The sequence below is a fragment of the Babylonia areolata genome, chromosome 16 (genome assembly GCF_041734735.1).
Source record: "Babylonia areolata isolate BAREFJ2019XMU chromosome 16, ASM4173473v1, whole genome shotgun sequence".
NCBI classification, from domain to species: Eukaryota; Metazoa; Mollusca; class Gastropoda; order Neogastropoda; family Buccinidae; genus Babylonia; species Babylonia areolata.
The window spans coordinates 13,742,891-13,762,632 of NC_134891.1; the positions used below are offsets into that span (position 1 = coordinate 13,742,891).

Here is a 19,742-nt window from a genome sequence, read left to right on the forward strand (position 1 = left end):
GACATCAGAAAAAAAAAGCAGTGTACAGAACGAACAGAAAGGGGCCCAGGAAAAAGCCTTGTGGCACACCATAGGAGATCAGGGTTGGATCAGACTTGAAGTTGTTAACGGAAATAGTCTGGAAAGAGTTGGACAGGTATGAAGAAAACCAACTCAGAACTGTTGAATAAATCCCAATTTATACATGTTCAAATCTGGAAAGGAGTACACTGTGGTCTGTTGTGTCAAAGGCAGTCGACAGATCGAGCAAGGTTAACACAGAGTTGCCTTCATCAACAGACAGTAGAAGGTCATTAACTACTTTCAACAAAGCAGTTTCAGTGCTATTGGCAGTTCTATATGCTGACTGAAAAGAAGAAAACTGGTTGTTTGATGCTAAATGGTCTGAAAGTTGGGAGCTCTGAACAATTTTTATTGAAAACTTTTGAGGTCATTGTGATCCAGGGAGGCTTTCTTTGGCAGTTAGGGAAGACACCAGAAATTAAAGAATCATTTATAATTTTTGTTCATGCATGCAAAACAACATCCAAACACATACATTACAGTAATGGTGTGGGAAGGGGGTCAAGGTCACATGTTTTTGAAGCAGACTTTCTCAAAACACTGAGTACATCTTTCTTTGATACAGGTGTAAAAGCAACAAAAAGGAAAACCCTAAAATTCTTTTCCCAAGGGATGTGACACAACTGACTATGAATCCAATTCTCTCCTAAGGTTAACATTTTTTTAGCAGAAAAAATCAAAGAAGACACCAGGCAGTACTGAAGATGGATAGATAGAAGGAAGCAAAGAATATTTTGTTCTGCTACAAAGCTTATTTGTAATGGAATATAGTTCTTTGCTTGATTTAGCTTCAGAGTCTTGGCTTTGTGCACAAGAAAAGTAACAAAGTTCTTGGCTTTCTGGTAGATTTGCTTGTAAACAGTTAAGCCAGATACCTTCCACTGTGCTTCCGCACATCGCATTAACATATCCTTGAAGTGAGTTAGGATTGGTTTGGTATTCATGAGTAATTTTGTGTGTGTGTGTGTGTGTGTATATATATATATATATATATATATATATATATAAAATGCATCACAACATGTATGTTATGGCATGCTTGCGTTATAAGCTGCGTAAGAGTGACCCTGGTAACATGTAAACAACTTATCGTTCCGAAAATTTGGAATAATTGACAGATTGATGTGTTTGTTTTTCTTTTTTCTTTTCTCTCTCTCTCTCTCTCTCTCTCTCTCTCTCTCTCTATATATATATATATATATATATATATTGTGTGTGTGTGTGTGTGTGTATATTCTATATATATGAAATAGTAATTTTAATTTGTTTTCAGATTTGTTTGAAAATTAAAAGATATTTGTATTCTAGTTTATTCATGAGAATGTGACTGAGTTTGTGAATATTGAATTACTCCAGACCTGTCTCAACCAAGACGTTGAATATATAATTCTAACAAACTTTATCCATGTTGATGTTCGCTCTTTTGTCTCCTCTGTCCTCTGTAAGCATATCATTGTACACAAATTGATTGTAATACAAATTTACTCATGCCTGTGTCAAGTGAAACCAAAATTTTATTATTTGAATAATCACTTTTAAAGTTAAGGGTTGTTTACTTACTTCACCAGGCATTGCTAAATTTGTGGCTTCTTTATAGACTCCCAGTGTTTGTTTGAAAAAGCTTAAATGAACATGTTCATGTGAAAAAATGTTCATTAGACAGTGATTATGCAGTGTTTCAACAGTTAAATTATTGTCTGCTTTTTCACAAGTCTGGAACCATATTTCTGCTCCTTACACTAGGATAGGTGAAGCAAGAATGTCAAATGATTTTGATATAATATGTATATGTTTCCGTTCTTGAAAGTTCTTTTCAGACTATGAGATGCTTTAGTTCCTTGTTTTGTGAAGTGCTATGTAACCTTTTAAAATTTGCCTGATTTATGGAATATTATTCCTTGAAATTAATACTGTTCAGTGGTTTCTATGAATTCTGTTCCATATTTTAAAAATGTTTGAGCTTGTTCTGATTTCTAAAATATGACTACTTCAGTTTTGTCTCTGTTGATTTGAATACTCCATTGTTTACAATATACCTTATAAGTCTAACTCAACTGGTTTAGTTTTAGCTGTATGCCATATATTTAGTTTTTGAAAGTAGTACTAAGTTATCAGCATATAAAAGACTGAGATATTTTGAGACGAGATATTTTGTTTTGGAGACAAACTGTTGGTGGATCAGTATCTGGCAAACAATCAACAGTATCATATATAAATAAGTATATTGAATAATGTGGGGCTCAGTGTATTTCTCTGTAGTACTCCTCCTCAAACACATATTGAAGGGAAGAATCAGTTTTCATTATAACTCAATATGAGTGCAGACTTTTGTGTTTGTACACACACACACACACACACACACACACACTTACTTGTATGCGTACACAGTAATTCCCCCCCCTCCCCCTCCCCCCCCCCCCTCCCCACCTCCTCCCACTCGATTTTTTTCCTTCCCTCGTCTAATATCACTTACAGTGAAAAGACGTTAAACTAAAAAACGAATGAACACACACACACCTTTTAATTTTTTTTTATGAAATTGAAGCATCTACCTTGTATACCAATTTTTGTAGTTTTGTGAACATACCTGCATGTGAAATGTTGTCAAAAGCATTTTTGAAGTCTACAATTTACACAACATACATAAAATCTGTTCTCTTGATTTTTTTTTTTTTTTTTTTTTTTTTTTTTTACAGTACTGTATGATTAACTTCTTTTCTTCTTTTTTTTAACACAAAAATATGGTCCGTAGTTCTATATGGTCCGTAGTTCTAAAGCTTTTCTAAATCTGACTTGTTCCTTTGCAAGTAAACTGTTTGATTCTAGGTAATTATTCAGTATGCTGTTGAGGATTAGGCAAAGTAGTTACTTATAGAGTAATTGATAGCTATTCCTGTGTTGTTATTAGTGTTTGATTTATCACTCTCTTTATAAATTGGGATAGATATACCTTTTTTTCATAAATCCAGATAACACCCTGTTTTCAGAACATAATTAAATACAGTTTTGATTCTGGGAAGTAAGTCCAGTAAGAAAACATTAAATCTAATTATCTCATTTCTGACCCCACCTATGCCCGGTGATTTATTGTCATACAAATTTTGGCAAGCTTTTATTATTTCTACTTCAGATATATCATTATCTATGTTTTTCATTTCTTTCCTTTGTCTCTCTCTCTCTCTCTCTCTCTCTCTCTCTCTCTCTCTCTATCTATCTATCTGTGTGTGTGTGTGTGTGTGTGTGTGTGTGTGTGTGTGTGTGTGTGCTACTACTTCTACTGGTTCTATCCCTTACCAGACAGTCTTTTCTGGCATTCCTGAAAGGCAGATCTGGGTGTATGGTGGGAGTTTGGTGTGGTTTATAATTTGAAATATAATCACAGCTGCTCACCCTGTGAGAATACAGTGCGCAAAACACACCCTGTGCCTGCTGTAGTGTAAACAATCTCAAAGTCTGATAGCATATGAGTGCATACTATTGACCTGCATAAGTAATATGTACCGTAAACATAATTCTTTTATATAAATATATCTGAGCACTGCCGACTGGGATGTACCTTTGAGCTTTCACTTGGAAAACCCTGATGCTAAAAGAGAGGTAGGAAAATTCCTACTATGATGATGACATAGATATTCATCTTTGGGTTTTTTCCAGCACTCCAGAACTTACTGAATTTTCCATCATGGGACACTGAAGGGAATCAGCCAGAATTTAATGAATTAATGTTTTTGAATATATGTGAACTATTTCTAAATCTTAAGGACAGATTATCATCAGATCCTGGCTTACAGTGCCAGTCCAAGAGTTTGGAATTGTTTCACCAAGTGATGGAACCACTTCTACAAAACGTTTTAGATGGCCCCTGCATTCTGATTACAGTGCAGACATTATGTTACATTAATTATAGGCTTCACTAGCCATTGGTGCATGAACAGACAGCTTGTTTCACACGATCCTATCAGCTTTGTTTATGATACTTGGCAATGTTGCATTGCCTGTTTCTATTAGTCACCCTTGGTGAAAGAAACTGGCCAATTCACTGGTTTAAGTATGTGAAGACCTTGAACTCTGTTACTCCACTGGATCAGATGTCTAAGATTTCTTTTTCATTTATTTTTTAAGCTGGTACAGTTGGCCAGTTTCTGGAGGAACTAAGGGAAGCAATCTTCTAGGAAAGTTTTGGTTAATTTTAGGCATGTGATATCCTCCCTTCCTCATCCCTGCATTAAAACATGGCAAGCACATCAGTTAAGCTGTCCTGTTAAACAACAAATAATGTTGTACTTGAATTCTCATTAACCAGAATATACATCACAGGAGTCCATTATAGTGATAAGAAACCTTAGGGAGAGCTGGGCAGTTCACTGTCTTCAGAGAAGAAGCCCCCCTCAGTCAAGTGTTTCAGCCCTTAACTCCTTACACTCTAAGGGGGCCGGGCCACACTCCTGGATGCCCTTGTATTGCCACCTTTTTTCTTTTTCTTTTCTTTTCCTGGTCCTCAGCAGCTTCGAACTCACTCCTCCAGGGTGGTCGCCACTTCAGGACTGAGTCACCTTTTCTGGTAGACGTTTTAGCCACTGAGTTATCGTACACCTAGTTTGAGTAGGGAAATTTAATCCTTATGAAGTTTACTTTCATATCTCCTCGACCAGATCCAGCTGGAATCTTTCCTGCTGCTTCTGTCATTGCCTTGAGAGCCTGTGTCCTCTCTTTGCAGAAATTGACAGCTGTTTAATGAGGCTGTAGGCAGGTGTGCTCACAAACCCTCTTGCACCAATCTCTATGGCAAGGACTTTTGCTTGGAAGCCAGATTCTCCTAGGCTGCATTATTAATTTAAATGAACTGATGAATGTGTCATTATTTGTAAAGTCTTTGAAAGAGTATATTCAAGTTGTTTTTTTTAATTCACCTTTATTTGTGCACAAGCAAGAACATTATACATTCTCAGAAATAAGCGACCTTATATGTTGTTGGCAATGATACATCATGTATGAATCTTTATAAATAATGCAAATTTACTGATCGGTTGTTGATGACTGTTCAGTTTACTGTGAACTAAGGTCAGTGTCAAAAGGAATAATTTAACATCCATTTGGTGCATTCTGCATTAAACTTTGAAATTGATTAACAGTTTGTGAGAAATCCATCCATAGATACACACAGAAGCTTGACTTGTTAGCTTTTCATAACCCTTTTTCCTCACTGACTTCAAAATTAAAGGACACAAGTTAGTGGGTTATTCTAACTTATTGTTATGTGCTGTTGACACCGCACATTATTGGACACACATGTGCTTATCCTGTGTTGACATACGCTGTACACCCAAATCCACTTTCTTTCATGCAGCATGGTAAAAAGTTGTCTGTTCGTTTGTTTATTTCTTTATAGTCTGTTCATCTAAGATGATGATATTAGACTGAAAATAAATGATATTATTATTATTATGTGGATTATTATCATTTCTATCATAATGATGATTGTTATTATTAATTAGAAATCGACATTTCTGTATATTTGAATAAAAAGGGGGGCGGTTGAGGTGGAGGGGGGATGGGGGGGGGGTGAGGGGACTAAGAAAGGAAGAGAGAGAGAGAGAGAGAACAGAATGTGGAAAAGATAAAGTACAAAATCTAAAATGGAGAGGGTGAGTGTCAGTGATTGGAGAAAGAAAAAACATAATACTGGAAGGGTGTGTGTGAGAGGCGAGACGGGGAAAGCGGGATTAGGAAAAAAAAAATCAATAATCAAATATTGTATGCACTAATTTTGTAGATTATTATTTGAAAAGACATTCATGTGGTGACCTACAATAAACAACCAACTGGACTATTTAACACATAACTAGCTAACTTTAATAAAGAACAGTTTGAAATATATAACTTTTTCCAAAAAATGTTAACATTTGAAACAGGTAACACGTGTTCAGTAATTTCTGGAGGCAAAAAAGGTTTCATTACTAAACAGCGGGTTAAAATGTGCTCTACTGTTAAATGTTCCTTGCAAATGCATTCAATATTTTCACAATATTTTGTGTATGGGGCATTTAGTAATAACCTAAATGCCATGCTCTTAACAGCCCTGCCAGTTCTTTTAGCATTTAATAAGGCAGAAGTGTTAACTTCTAAAGACAGAAAGGAATTTTGCATATTTCTTTCAACAATATTACACATTTCAGATGATGATAAACGATGAGGAAGTTCAACTGCATTTAAAGCGTTTTTAGCTCCAAGCTTTGCAAGATGCTCTGCACGTTAATTAGAGAAAAGCCCACAGTGTGAGGGAATCCAGCACATTTCAATATTAGTTCCTCTCATTTGAATACAGCGAATCAGAAATCTTATTTTAAAAATGATGTTATAATTAATGTTCGTACAACCTGATTTGATAGACTGCAGAACTGATTTTGAATCAACACAAAATAAAACATTAATCAAGTTTAGGGACAGATCAATTAGATATGTTAATGCCATAAGGACGGCAATTAATTCAGCTGTAAAAATTGAGAAGCCCTTTCCAATATGATATGACTTTCCAATTTTCAAAGCAGGAATTGCATATCCAGAACCAGCAAACTGATTTTCTAGAACAGAACCATCTGTATATATTTTCAAGTGGTGGGGGTATGTTTCAGACAAGTGTGATTTGACTCGAGAAGCTAGAATATTGGGATTTTCATCTTTCTTAATGTCACAATATTGAATGTCAAAAGCTGCTCCCGTTAATTCCCATAATGGAACTGGTGAAGTGCTCATAATCGGAGCAACATTTTGTGGATCAACATTTGATTGATTAATAGTATCTGACACGTATGTAGAAATAGTTTCGAGATTTCTGTTCTGTTTTGCTTGTTTTGAAAAAAGCTTCTCAGACCGTATATTAATCTCAGTTTTGACAGAATTTTCTGTAGCATTTGCTCTAAAAATTCTAATTACATATTTTGCCGATGTTAGCTTTCTTAATTCAGTAAGAGGTAGTATACCTGCAGCTCTATACGACTGTAATGTGTTCGTATGAAACGGAACACCTAAGGCCAACTTTATGGCTTTGCTATCTAGGCTTTGCATTTTTTTAAGGACAACATTCAGAGCAGAGAAAAATACCCCCTGTCCATACGTCAATCTAGATCTTACCAGTGCAGTAGCGAGATGAATAAGTGTTTTTGAATCTTGACCCCAAGGTTGTTTACTAACGATTTTAAGAAAATTTAAGCTTTTCATTGCTTTTGATCTCATGTTTTCTAGATGTTTCTTCCAATTTAGCATTGGAGTAAAATAAACACCAAGGAATTCGACCTCAGATTTGTAGAAGAGTTCTCTTCCATCAAGATGAAAAGTTGGTAATTTTTGCGGGGCAGCACCATTATTAAAAAGTATCATGTGTGTCTTTTCAGTTGAAAACTGTTATCCATTATCTTTCATATAAATGTTTAATTGTGCATGTTCTGATTGATATAAATTGTTAATGTGATTGATATAATGCAGGCCCGTTTTCTTTCGCAAAGTTAAGTTCATCCAAACTGCTATATCATCAGCGTATTGGGCGAGATTTATAGATTATGACAAATATTTTGGCAAATCATATAACATTATGTTGAACAGAAGTGGGGAAATTAAAGAACCTTGTGGAATACCCATGTTAATTGATCTTGAAGACGACAATGATTGCCCAGCTTTAGTGATGATGCTTCTTTCTGTCAAAAGAGATTTTATATACCTGTATACATTGCCACTTAACCCAATGTTCTGTAGCTCAGCACAGTAGTCTGGCATGCCAAATGCGGTCATAAGCTTTTTGTACATCAAAGAATGTGGCCAAAACACTCTATTTGAAAACTGTTGTTTTATGTTTGTTGTTAGTTTAACTAGGTGATCAAAAGTAGATCTGCCCTTTCTGAATCCGGGAATAATTCTATTTTTATCACAATAATATGTTAGCCTCATCAGTATAATTTTCTCCAAGATTTTTCCGATGTGCGATGTTAGGAATATGGGTCTGTAACTCGATGTGTCTGATAGTGGTTTAGCTGATTTAAGTATGGGAGTAATGATAGCTTTTTTTCCATATACAAGGTGTTTTACCTGTTTCCCAACATTTCTCATAAAGTGTGTGAAGAAGCTTGCACAATTCTTTAGGAAGATGACTGATCATGGTGTACAAAATACCATCATAACCTACAGCTACTTTTTTAAAATTTCCAAATGATGCAGTTGCATCTTCAACTTCTTTAGAAGTTAGTGGAGCATTTATAAGTATGTCATTATTAGGAGCTGGTTCCTTATATTGTTCATTTGATTCACTATTAATTCTGATAGCCAGCTGTTCGGGTGTTAATCCATCATCATTGCATGTTTTGGCAAACATATCTGCAAAAGTTTCTGCTTTTTCTAAAGAGGTAGGGAAACATTTCCCATTAACTTTAATAGGATATTCTTGGAAAGATATCCCATTTTTCATATCCTTAATTTTCTTCCATACCTTCTTTGTATCTTTGTAATCTGAAACTTCTTGAATACAATAATTAGACCAATATTGTCTTTTGACTTGAGCAACAACTCTGTTGCAATGATTTTTGGCTTTCCTCATCTCTTCATGGGATTGCTCCACCCTGTCCTTTAGTCTTTGCTTGTCAATCTCTGTGTTCTTATCATTTTTTAATTCCTTACTATCCTTTAACCATTGTTTAAAAGTCTTCTTATTAAGTTCAACAGCCTGTGCACATGCTTGATTCCACCAAATATTACCACTATGCTTTCCTTTTCTGGCGGGTGTTCTTTTTGGAATTGCTGCTTCAATGATTGTTTTAGTAAATTTTTCATAAAATATATCAACGTCTAAATCCTCAATTTTATCTAAGTTTTGGCTTGAAAGAAAGGATTGATATTTTTCCCAATCAGCCTGTTCATAGTAGAACTTTAGAATTGCATCATTACTTACATTTTTAGATTTAGATTTTTTATGAAGTTTAAGAATAATTGGTAAATGATCACTGCCTAGTACATCATCTTCTACAACCCAGGTACTAACTGTTGCTAAGTCTGATGTAACAAGTGTCAAATCAATTGATGTAGCCTTGTGGCTTGTTACATCAGGAATTCTTGTTACACTGTCATCATTTAAAAGATATAGAGAGGACTCTACTAGATTTCCAACGAGACGAGAATTAGTGATCGACTGACAATTTTTTTCCCAAAAGGGAGCATGGGCGTTGAAGTCTCCACCAACAACCCATTGTTCATTTTCTTTTACTAAATTCAGAAGCCAGTTTGAGCTTGAATCAGAAGGACCATTTTTAAAATTAACAAAGGAAATTTATGACTAAATCATTTATCTTAATCTTGGCACCTGTAGCTGAAACATCAATAATATCTTCGGGGACAGGGGAAGCAATGAACTCATAATTAAGACCACATTGGACATACAATGCCATGGTAACCCTTTCAGAACAGTCTGTGTGATACAAAGGAGGAAACTAGTATCCTTTGAAAGAAGGTAATTTACCTTTAGTTACATTTAAGGACTGGAAAAGTAAAAATTGATGGTTATTTTGACCAAGATATTCATGTAAATAATCTAGATTAGAAGCAAAGGATCTGCAATTCCATTGCATGAAAGAAATTTCACATTTAATATTTTTCTTATTTGTTTTCGCCATAAATCACATTTTCATTTGAATACAAAAGGTCATTAGCTTTTGCTTACAAACTAAACAGTTAATATGTTAGGATATCGTTGCCACACTGACCACCAGCTGCCTGCACTGATGATGATGATGGAAGGTTGTCGCGTCTACCTCCAAGTCCAACCGACTGCTCCGACGATGTTGATGAATTGTTGCCATGCCTACCACCAGCTGATGATGTTGACTGATGATTGACATGTTGACCGCCAGCCGACCACAATGACAATGTTGGCGGGTGGTCGCCACGTAGACCACCAGACGACTGCAACAATGATGTTAGTGGGTGGACGCCACGTAGACCACCCAGACGACCGCAACGACGATGTTGGTGGGTGGTTGCCATGTAGACCACCAGACGACCGCAACGACGATGTTGGTGGGTTGTCGCCACGTAGACCACCAGACGACTGAAACGACGATATGGATGGGTGGTCCCCACGTTGACCACCAGATGACCGCAACGACGATGTAGACGGGTGGTCACCATGTTGACCACCAGACGACCGCAACGACAATGTAGGCAGGTGGTCGCCACGTTGACCACCAGACGACTGCAACAACGATGTTAGTGGGTGGACGCCACGTAGACCACCAGACGACTGAAACGACGATATGGATGGGTGGTCCCCACGTTGACCATCAGACGACCGCAACGACGATGTAGACGGGTGGTCACCATGTTGACCACCAGACGACCGCAACGACAATGTAGGCAGGTGGTTGCCACGTTGACCACCAGACGACTGCAACGATGATGTTATTTGGTGGTCGCCACGCTGACCACCAGAAGATCGCAACGATGATGTTGATTGATGGTCGTCACGTTGACCACCAGACGACCGCAACGACGATGTAGATGGGTGGTCGCCACATTGACCACCAGACGACCGCATCGACAATGTAGGCGGGTGGTTGCCACGTTGACCACCAGATGACCGCAACGACGATGTTATTTTGTGGTCGCCACGCTGACCACCAGAAGATCGCAACGACGATGTTGATTGGTGGTCGTCACGTTGGCCACCAGCCGACCGCAACAACGATGTGGATGGGTGGTCACCACATTGACCACCAGCCGACCGCAACGATGATGTGGATGGGTGGTCGCCACGTTGACCACCAGATGACCGCAACGACAATGTTGATTGGTGGTTGCCACGTTGACCACCAGACGATCGCAACGACGATGTGGATGGGTGGTGGCAATGTTGACCACCAGACGACCGCAACGATGATGTTGATTGGTGGTCGCCACATTGACCACCAGCCAACCGCAACGACGATGTGGACGGGTGGTCGCCATGTTGACCACCAGACGACCGCAATGATGATGTTGATTGGTGGTCGCCATGTTGACCACCAGACAACCGCAACGACAATGTGGACGGGTGGTCGCCACGTTGACCACCAGCCGACCGCACCGACAATGTGGATGGGTGGTCGCCACGTTGATCATCAGATGACCGCAGCGACGATTTAGACAGGTGGTCTTCCAAGAAACTGACCCTATTTTTCTTATCAGTTTGTGTTGAAACGCAAGAATACTTTACAGTTTCAGTCTGTGTTGTGAAGACTTGGTGTAAAATGAGTGGCTTCAGCATATGTTTTCTTCGTGCCACAGTGACAAGGTTTCGGAGACACTTCATTTTGGGCCAGTCCAAGTGCCTCTTGAAAAGAAATATAAGTTTTAGATTTTATTTTGTTAGCTTTTCGTGCCAGAACTTTTGCAGGACATCCATGGAATGCAGCAGAGTGGTCACCTTTACAGTTATGACAAAAATACTTTTCGATACCATGTTCCCAATGAGTATGAGACTGTTGACCACATCTGCTGCACCATGTTAACTTGGAGTGACAAAATGTTTTGGTATGATGGAGTTCTTGACATTTCATGCATTTTCTCACAGGTGCACAATATGGGACAATGTTATGAGGAATATTGTCCATTGTAATTTTTGACTCACTTGTGTAAACAAAGTGAGTCTATGTTTTAACCCGGTGTTCGGTTGTCTGTGTGTGTCTGTGTGTTCATGGTAAACTTTAACATTGCCATTTTGTCTGTAAATACTTTGTCAGTTGACACCAAATTAGGAATTACATTTTGAAATTATGCTCAGTACATAAAAAGCTTGTGTGTTTTACTCTCAGTGTACAGGGCTTTCACTATGTTCATTCGCCCAAGTGGTCTTTTTCGGAAAATACTAAAATCAGTACGACAAGTGGACTTTATAGATCTATTGGCTGAGCCCAGAAGGTCATGGGCAAAAATCAGCTGTGCACACCTATTTATACACATTCAAAGCGCATGCTTATATTCTTTGCGAACGCGAACGACGCCATTTTGTTTCAAGTTGTTGACCTGCCTGTTCAATCCTATATTCAATCGACAATACACGATAACATGTGATGGAAAGTTGGAGAAGGAGACCGTTAAATATTTATTCAGAGAAAGATTTGTGAACGCCTCATCACTTACTTGATTATGCCCCAAACTGCCATAAAAATATCCACAGAATCAGTCGGAATTCACAGTTAAAAATAATAAACCATGAGAGTTAATACCCTTGAATTGATGAAACGTAAACATTTCCAGTCTTGACTTTTCTCAAAATGAAGTCCTTTTCACTTCATAAGACGTTTAGAAATACTTGTACTTGGCTCTACGTGTTATTAGTTTAACAAAATACTAAATTTTCATATCAGCTTTAAAACTATAAAACTAGAATGAACATAAAAGAGAAATTGAATCGACCATGTGAACCGGGTGTAACTAACTGAAACTTGTACATCTATCTAGATCCAGAGAAAACGGCTAAATGTTGCAGTGTGATTGCGGTGATAGCCACGTCTCCATTACCGTGGACTTAAAAAGAAATTTTAATTGCCCTTAAAGATTTTTTGAATTCCCAAGATACACCAGAATTTTTTTTTTTTTTTAACTTTTTTTTAATTTTCCAAAAACATGTATACAATACAGAGAATAGTATGAAACAAACAATATACAATGAACAGTAGCATCTTCCACTACAGAGAGAAAGATAAGACAAAATAAAACAAAAGAGACTATAACAAGGCAAAACAAATCTGTAACAACAACATCAACAACAATAACAACAACAACAACAAAACAACAAAAAAACACCAGAATAATATGATTTAAACAGCGTTATATTTATATTTTTGAACGTCAGTTAAGGAGCCACGATAGTGTAATGGGTAAGACAGTTTCTTCTCACCTGAACACGCGGAGTTCGAATCTGCCGTTAGGACTTTTTTTTTTTTTTTCTTTTAACCCGAAGCTTTATGATAACAAATACAGAACACATTTTAACAATTAATTTTTTTTTTTTTAAGTGTATCACAAGTGAGTCTTGAAGGCCTTGCCTCTCTTGTTTCTGGAAGACTTTGCAGTCTGAAAGTAATTACAGTTGCTATTTTTCCATTCTTCAATGTTATCTTTTGACAAGCATTCACAATAGGTAGAGCCACAAGAAAGTCAATGTTCATGGAGAACGATTCCATCTGTTTTCACCTGAGGCTTTATAACTGGAATGCCAGTAACTGTCTGTGTCTGCAGAAGTTTTTTGTATTGTCTTTCATTTTTACATTTGACATGAAAACTACCACTCTTTAATTTTGAAATGGATATAACTTCTCCAACAGCTGAAAGTCACTTTTGTATGATAGTGCAGATATAAATGTTTTAGTTTTAAATTTAAAGAATTGTTTTTGGAGTCCTTTATGAGAACATGAAACTGATTTTCTGTATTGACAAAATTGGGCACAAATGATGACTGACAATATTTTAAATGAACTTGTTTGGTAGGGGTTGTCACTGTCAAATAAGGACTGTCTTTTCCGATACGAAATTCCATCACAAGAATGACGAAATCCAAAAAAATGTCATCTTTAGATCATGTAACATAATGTTTTTACTTCATCATTGGATCTCTGTTTAAAAGAAAAATAAATAAAAATAAAAAAAGAGAAAAAACACCCCAAAAACATGTATCTTTTTTTAAAATAATCTAAAAAAGATAAAGGTACCACTGAAAATCTATGAAAAATTCCCCAGAGCACAAAACAAAGTGTAGGAATCCCGGTTGAAGTGCCCTGTAAATTCCAAGGGATGGTTGCCGGTACAGTGATTTACCCAAGAGACACAGCACAACGCATTAGATGTATATTTACAGTAAGCTCCCACCAAGATCACCGCGCTAACTGAGGACATTGATCCTGAAATCCAGAGGTAAGCTAACACACCGAAGACACTAAATACAACTAAATAAAAAACAGAGAAAAGACTGAATATTTGTAGAGCTGTTGATTCCTGTTGTGGTTGCTAACCAGGGGCAGGCCACTCTCCAAAGTTGTCTGCAACGCAAGAAGAATTCACTCCCTTGTTCCTTCCAGGTATGGGGTGGTGCTGAAGTATGTGAGGATGTGTGACAGTGAGTGAAAGGGGAAGATGCACTGTGACCTGTTCTTTCTGTCTCTGTCTCTCTCTGATTCTCAGTCTGTCTGCCTCTCTCTCTCTCTCTCTCTCTCTCTCTGTCTCTCTCTCAGTATGTGTGTATTCTTAACACATTTATCGAGCACGTTAAGTGCGCGGATGTGTGTGCATGTCTCTGTGCGTGTAGTGCTGTATGTTGTGTTGTGTTGTGTTGTGTTTACATTGCATTATGTTCGAAGACTTTTGTTTTTGAATGTTGATTGTAGGAATGCGGCATGGCCATATATATATATATATATATATATATATATATATATATATATTGTTTCTACAGTATTCACTTCAATAGTATGGGAGATATGACTGACCTAAGATTACAAGCATTGTTTTTCCATTAAAAAAAAAAAGTTCTCCGCATACAGGACAGCAGAATGTATTAGCAGTGAAAGGGATACTGGCAGGTAAAGGAGAGTGACATGAAGCAGAAGAGAGAACGACTAATGCAACAGCAGCTGAAGAGACAAGAGGAACTGGAACAGAAACGGCTACAGAAAGAGATGGAATCTCAGCGCCGGCAACAGGAAAAAATGTAAGTCTGTGATGTTTTTTTTCAACATTTTCATTCAGCAAAGGTTTACAGGTACAAAATTAATATAATTTGTCCATTTGGAGGAAAAAACATACTGATCTGAATACTGACAATCCATGTCAACATAATGTAGTCAGAACAATACATGTTCATAAAAATATTGATTCTATTATCATTATAACTTAGTGTATGGTGCCCATTTCTGCACATTTTTTTTTCAGGCATCAGAATGGTATGTGGATCCACATATTTCAGAGGAATGAGGGACCACCAACTGCGGTTCTGGCTCAGGCAGCCACAGATTCAGTTTTTTTGTGGAGTGCGATCTTATTCTCAAATGGTATTCTTAAACTGCTTGTTCGGTTTTTGCACATATATATATGGTATTCTTCATTGGCTCATTCTGTTTTTGCACACTTCATGCAAACAAGTGTCAGTGCCATCTTAATTAGTATTTAATTTCTATCATGCCTTCCATCATCTGCTGAGATTTGGATGCATATAATGACAGCATTTGCAGCAATGAATGGCAGTGGTCATGGTGCTCAAAATATTCACTTTTGGTGAAAAGGGAAAAGAGGAGAAGCACTATGGCCTGTGGAATGTTCTCAGGATGGGCCTTTAATACTGTCAGATTAATAATTTCTCTTCAGCTTCCCCTGACCCCCAAAGGTGCATTGCCCCTTTACCCCACCAGTGCCTGCATGGCCCCTGGATCCCTGCCTTCTTCATAGGATTGGACTTGAGGGGTATTCTGATGCCTGTATATTACAGAGTTATGCCTGTTTCAGATTTTTATGAACATTTGTAATGTTGGCTTTGCTTCATTGATACTACATTTATATACAAAAACATTTATGTACAAATAAAAAATGTAGTAATTAATGATAATAATAATAATGGACATTTATACAGTGCATTTCTCCAGAAATACTGCTCAAAGCACTTTACATTTCGTTCCTCACTCCCCTCCTCCCCATCAGTACTCCTCTCCACCCACACCTTCCTCACACCCCAGACATGGAAGCACGTGCCAGAAAACGCTTGCACAACTGAACATTGGAAACCACCGACCCACCCATGGCGCCCTCCAGAAAATGCATCCTTGCAAATTGCACTCAGGCACGCACACACACACACAAACGCACGGACGCTCATGAGCACCCCGCCACACACAGCCTCTCCACAACAAAACATGCACCCAAAACAAAATCACACCAAGATCAGGAAAAAAGCAAAAAACAAAAACAAAAAACTGGTGTTACTGCTGTTGGAAAAGATGTGTTTTCAGATCAGACTTAAAAGATTTTAGTGAGACAGAATGACGTACGTTTTCTGGTAGATTGTTCCACAATGATGGAGCCTGGAAAGAAAAAGACCTTTGACTCTGGGTTTTTTTTGTTTTTGTTTTTTGTTTTTGTTTTTTTTAGAATAGGGGTTTTTGAAAGCTTGGCATCAGAAGCAGAGCAAAGATGGCAAGCTGGAACGTACACTTAAGGAGGTCAGAGAGGTAGTGAGTAATTGTAACAATAATTTTTCAGTTGATAAACACTTATTGAGTGCTTTTTCTCAAATAAAGCTCAAAGCACTTTACATGTATGGACACACACTGATAAATGATGAAATAATAGAATAAATCAGTTTACACAAAATTTAAACAGACATCATGACAACTCATCCAACTCACTTGCTCACACACACACACACACACACACACACACACACACACACACAGAGGATTTAAAATCAATAGTGCACACTTGCAATGACTGTCTATTTGGCAAGGTTCTGCAGACTTCTGTTGTTGAGTATCATCAGCAACAGAGTGGTGAAGAACATAATGACCGGAAATGACATCAGAAAGAGAAGTAGTATACATAACCAACACGACAACACAACAGGGCCTTGGACAGGGCCTTGTGGCACACTGTAAGAGATCAGGGTTGAATCAGATTGAAAGTTAACAGAAATAATCTGGAAACAGTTGAACAGGTATGAAGAAAACCAATTCAGAACTGTTGGTATATCAAATACATGTTCAAGTCTGGAAAGCAGCATACTGTGGTCTATTGTGTCAAGTGCAGCCATAAGATCGAGCAATTACAGCACAGACAGACAGAGTTGCCTTCATCAACAGACAGTAAAAGGTCATTTTCAACAAAACTGTTATTATGCCATGGGCAGATCTATATGCTGAGGTTGTTTGAAAGCTGAGAGAGAACATTTTTTACCAGTAATTTTTTACTAAAAAAGCAAGGTTCGATACGGGGTGAAAACATTGAGGTGGTTGTGATCAAGAGTGGCTTTCTTTTGTAGAGGCTTAACAAGCACAATTTTGCATATATCAGGGAAGATACCAGAACTTTAAGAATCATATCTGATTTTTGTTAGTGCATGCAGAACATCCAAACACTCATACAGTAATGATGTGAGAAGGGGGTCAAGGTCACGTTTTTTTGTTGTTGTTTTTGTTGTTGTTGTTTTTTTGTGTTTTTTGTTGTTGTTGGTTTTGTTCTGGTTGTTGTTGCTTGTTTATTTTGTTTTTGCAGACTTTTTCAACACTATGAGTACGTCTTTCTCTGACTTGGCAAAAGTAACTAAAGGAACACCCTGAAATTCTTTTCCCAAAGGATGTGACAAAACTGACTGTGAATCAAGTTCTTTCCTAAGATTAACATTCTTTTGACTTGAGCAGAAAAACATAAGAGAATACACCAGGCAATATTGAAAATGGATAGACAGGAGGAAATATCTCCAGCACAGAGCTTATTTGTAATGCAATACAGGTCGAGGTCTTTGCTTGATAACAGCTTCAGAGATCTTGGTGTTGAAAAACAGTCTTGGCCTTGTGCATTAGAAAAATAAAGTTCTTGACTTTCTGATAGATCTGATTATAGAGAATTAAACTGCATACCTTCCACTGTACTTCTGCACATCGCTTCTCTTTGCTGCAGGCAATTTATCATCAAGAACAATGGACAAGAAACCTTCCAGGATAATACCTTGCAATGAGAGGCAGGGGTGGGCTTGTCTAGTACTGCCTGAAGGGCAGTGGCCTCATGGGTGACTGTAGTCCACACTGGCAGACTGTGAGATTGTCATCGTCTTGGCAGATAACCCAGTGAACGATGTGGTCACGGCAGTATGTTGGGGTGGCTAAACTGAATGTTTTCAACTTGTCCAAGGACCTTTGATGTTGAGTGCAGATATTGCTTATCGAAGTTGAAGTTAATATCATCCACAGTCAACAGCTTACCTTTCAGGTTATTGGCATGCTCAAAATGTTCTGTCAGTTTTTTTCTTTCCATTTGGAGGAGGATAATAGAAGATGAAAAAGCTGATGTTATGCTGAGGAAGAATGGTGATCAGGTAGACGAGTTTGATTGAAGCATGGAGAAATGGGAAGTCAGCCTTGATGGTCACACTGGCAGACAGACTCTCTTTCATGATGATGGTTATGCCACTACCATATGAGAGCTAAGTGAAGAAGACAGTGCTGTAACCAGGTGGTGCTAGGTCTTTACACTTGGCCTCGTCACCATGCAGACGGAGTCAGGACTCAGTAATACAGAAGATGTCAGGGTCAGTGTCAAGTATGAAAGTGTTTAAAATGGGTATCATCCCTTTCTTTGCAGGCTGACTGAGTGTTGAATTCTTACAGTAATTTTGTTTGTTTTGGCTGTTCATCACAGTTATTGACCTTGAGAATCTCGATTGGTTGAAGAAGTTAGCAGATCAAGTGTTCTTCTCACAGGGCCAGTGGCGTGTATTAGATGTGATGAAGGGAATATGTTTACATCTGCCTCACTGCCATGTTCATGTACATGGCAAACTGTAGCTGATTCCAAGTTAATATAGTTCAGAGGTTATTGCAGGGGTCAGAGGCGCTGTGTTCTTTGAGAGTGCCAGGAGTTGGACAAGGCCACAGTATTGTACAGCCTCACCACAGCATATCTATGTAAACACACCTCAGTCCTACCACCACTGGAGGCTCCGAGCACCATTTGCTCGCACATGCTCACTTTCCATGCATGCAAGAACAGAACAACGAATGATAGACAATTCAGTTCAAAATGGCCAGTCTTGAACTGATGAAAATTAGCAGGACGGCCATCCTGACGAACGATGGAGCGCAACAAAAACAAATCTGAAATTTATCTTAAAACATCCACATACAAACAGGGCAATTCACAAAGTCTATCTGTCTATCTTGTAGTCTCATATACTGTGGAGACATCATACATTTGGCAACCAGCCTCTTCCATCCCTTCCAGTTGTTTGTCCTTCTGACTGCCTCACTCAGGGTCAGACCTGTCTACTGTGAGATGTTGTCTTCCCATCTCTTCTTCTGCCTGCCTCTTCTCCTTGTCCCTTCTACTGTTCCAGACAGGAAGGTCTTGGCCAGTCCTGATGAATGCCAGACATGGCCACACCACTTCAATTTCCTTTTCTTTACAGTGGTCAGTAGATCATTGTATGGCCCGTTAGCATGCTTGACTCTTCTATGCACTTCATAGTTTGTGATGTGGTCCTTGTATGTGATGCCAAGGATCTTCAGGAAGCATATAATCTCTTTAGCTTGTATCTTATTCTCTACTGCAGCTGTCAAGGTCCATGTTTTGCAGGTATATAGAAATGTGGAAATGACAAGGAAGTGTATCAGTCTGATCTTTGAGCTGAGCATGATTTTTGATAATCCAGATGGGCCGCAAGGAAGTGCTCAGCTGAGCGTTATTTTTTGTTAATCCAGTTTTGTCAGTATTGTTATTGCCTGAGTTATTCTGGAGAGTATTTCTGGCTTGGAGCCTTCATCCAAAACAATTGCTCCAAGATCAGAAGCTTTGAAGAGTTTCCAGTTTCTCACAGTTGATATCATCAGTGCTGATGCTGTTGGAGTTGTTAGTCATCAGTTTGGTCTTCTTTGCACTGATCTCCATGCCAGAAGCTGTAAATGTTT

The 19,742-nt window shown here is 38.1% G+C and overlaps 1 protein-coding gene across 1 annotated transcript in view; it reads left to right on the forward strand.

Annotated features, from left to right (window-relative positions):
* LOC143290762 (uncharacterized) overlaps positions 1 to 19,742 on the forward strand; it is a 120,732-nt gene that overhangs the window by 11,371 nt on the left and 89,619 nt on the right. Inside the window, exon 5 of the mRNA XM_076600274.1 lies at positions 14,658 to 14,785. Coding sequence (XP_076456389.1) covers positions 14,658 to 14,785 — 128 coding nt within the window. The remainder of the gene's footprint in view (positions 1 to 14,657; positions 14,786 to 19,742) is intronic.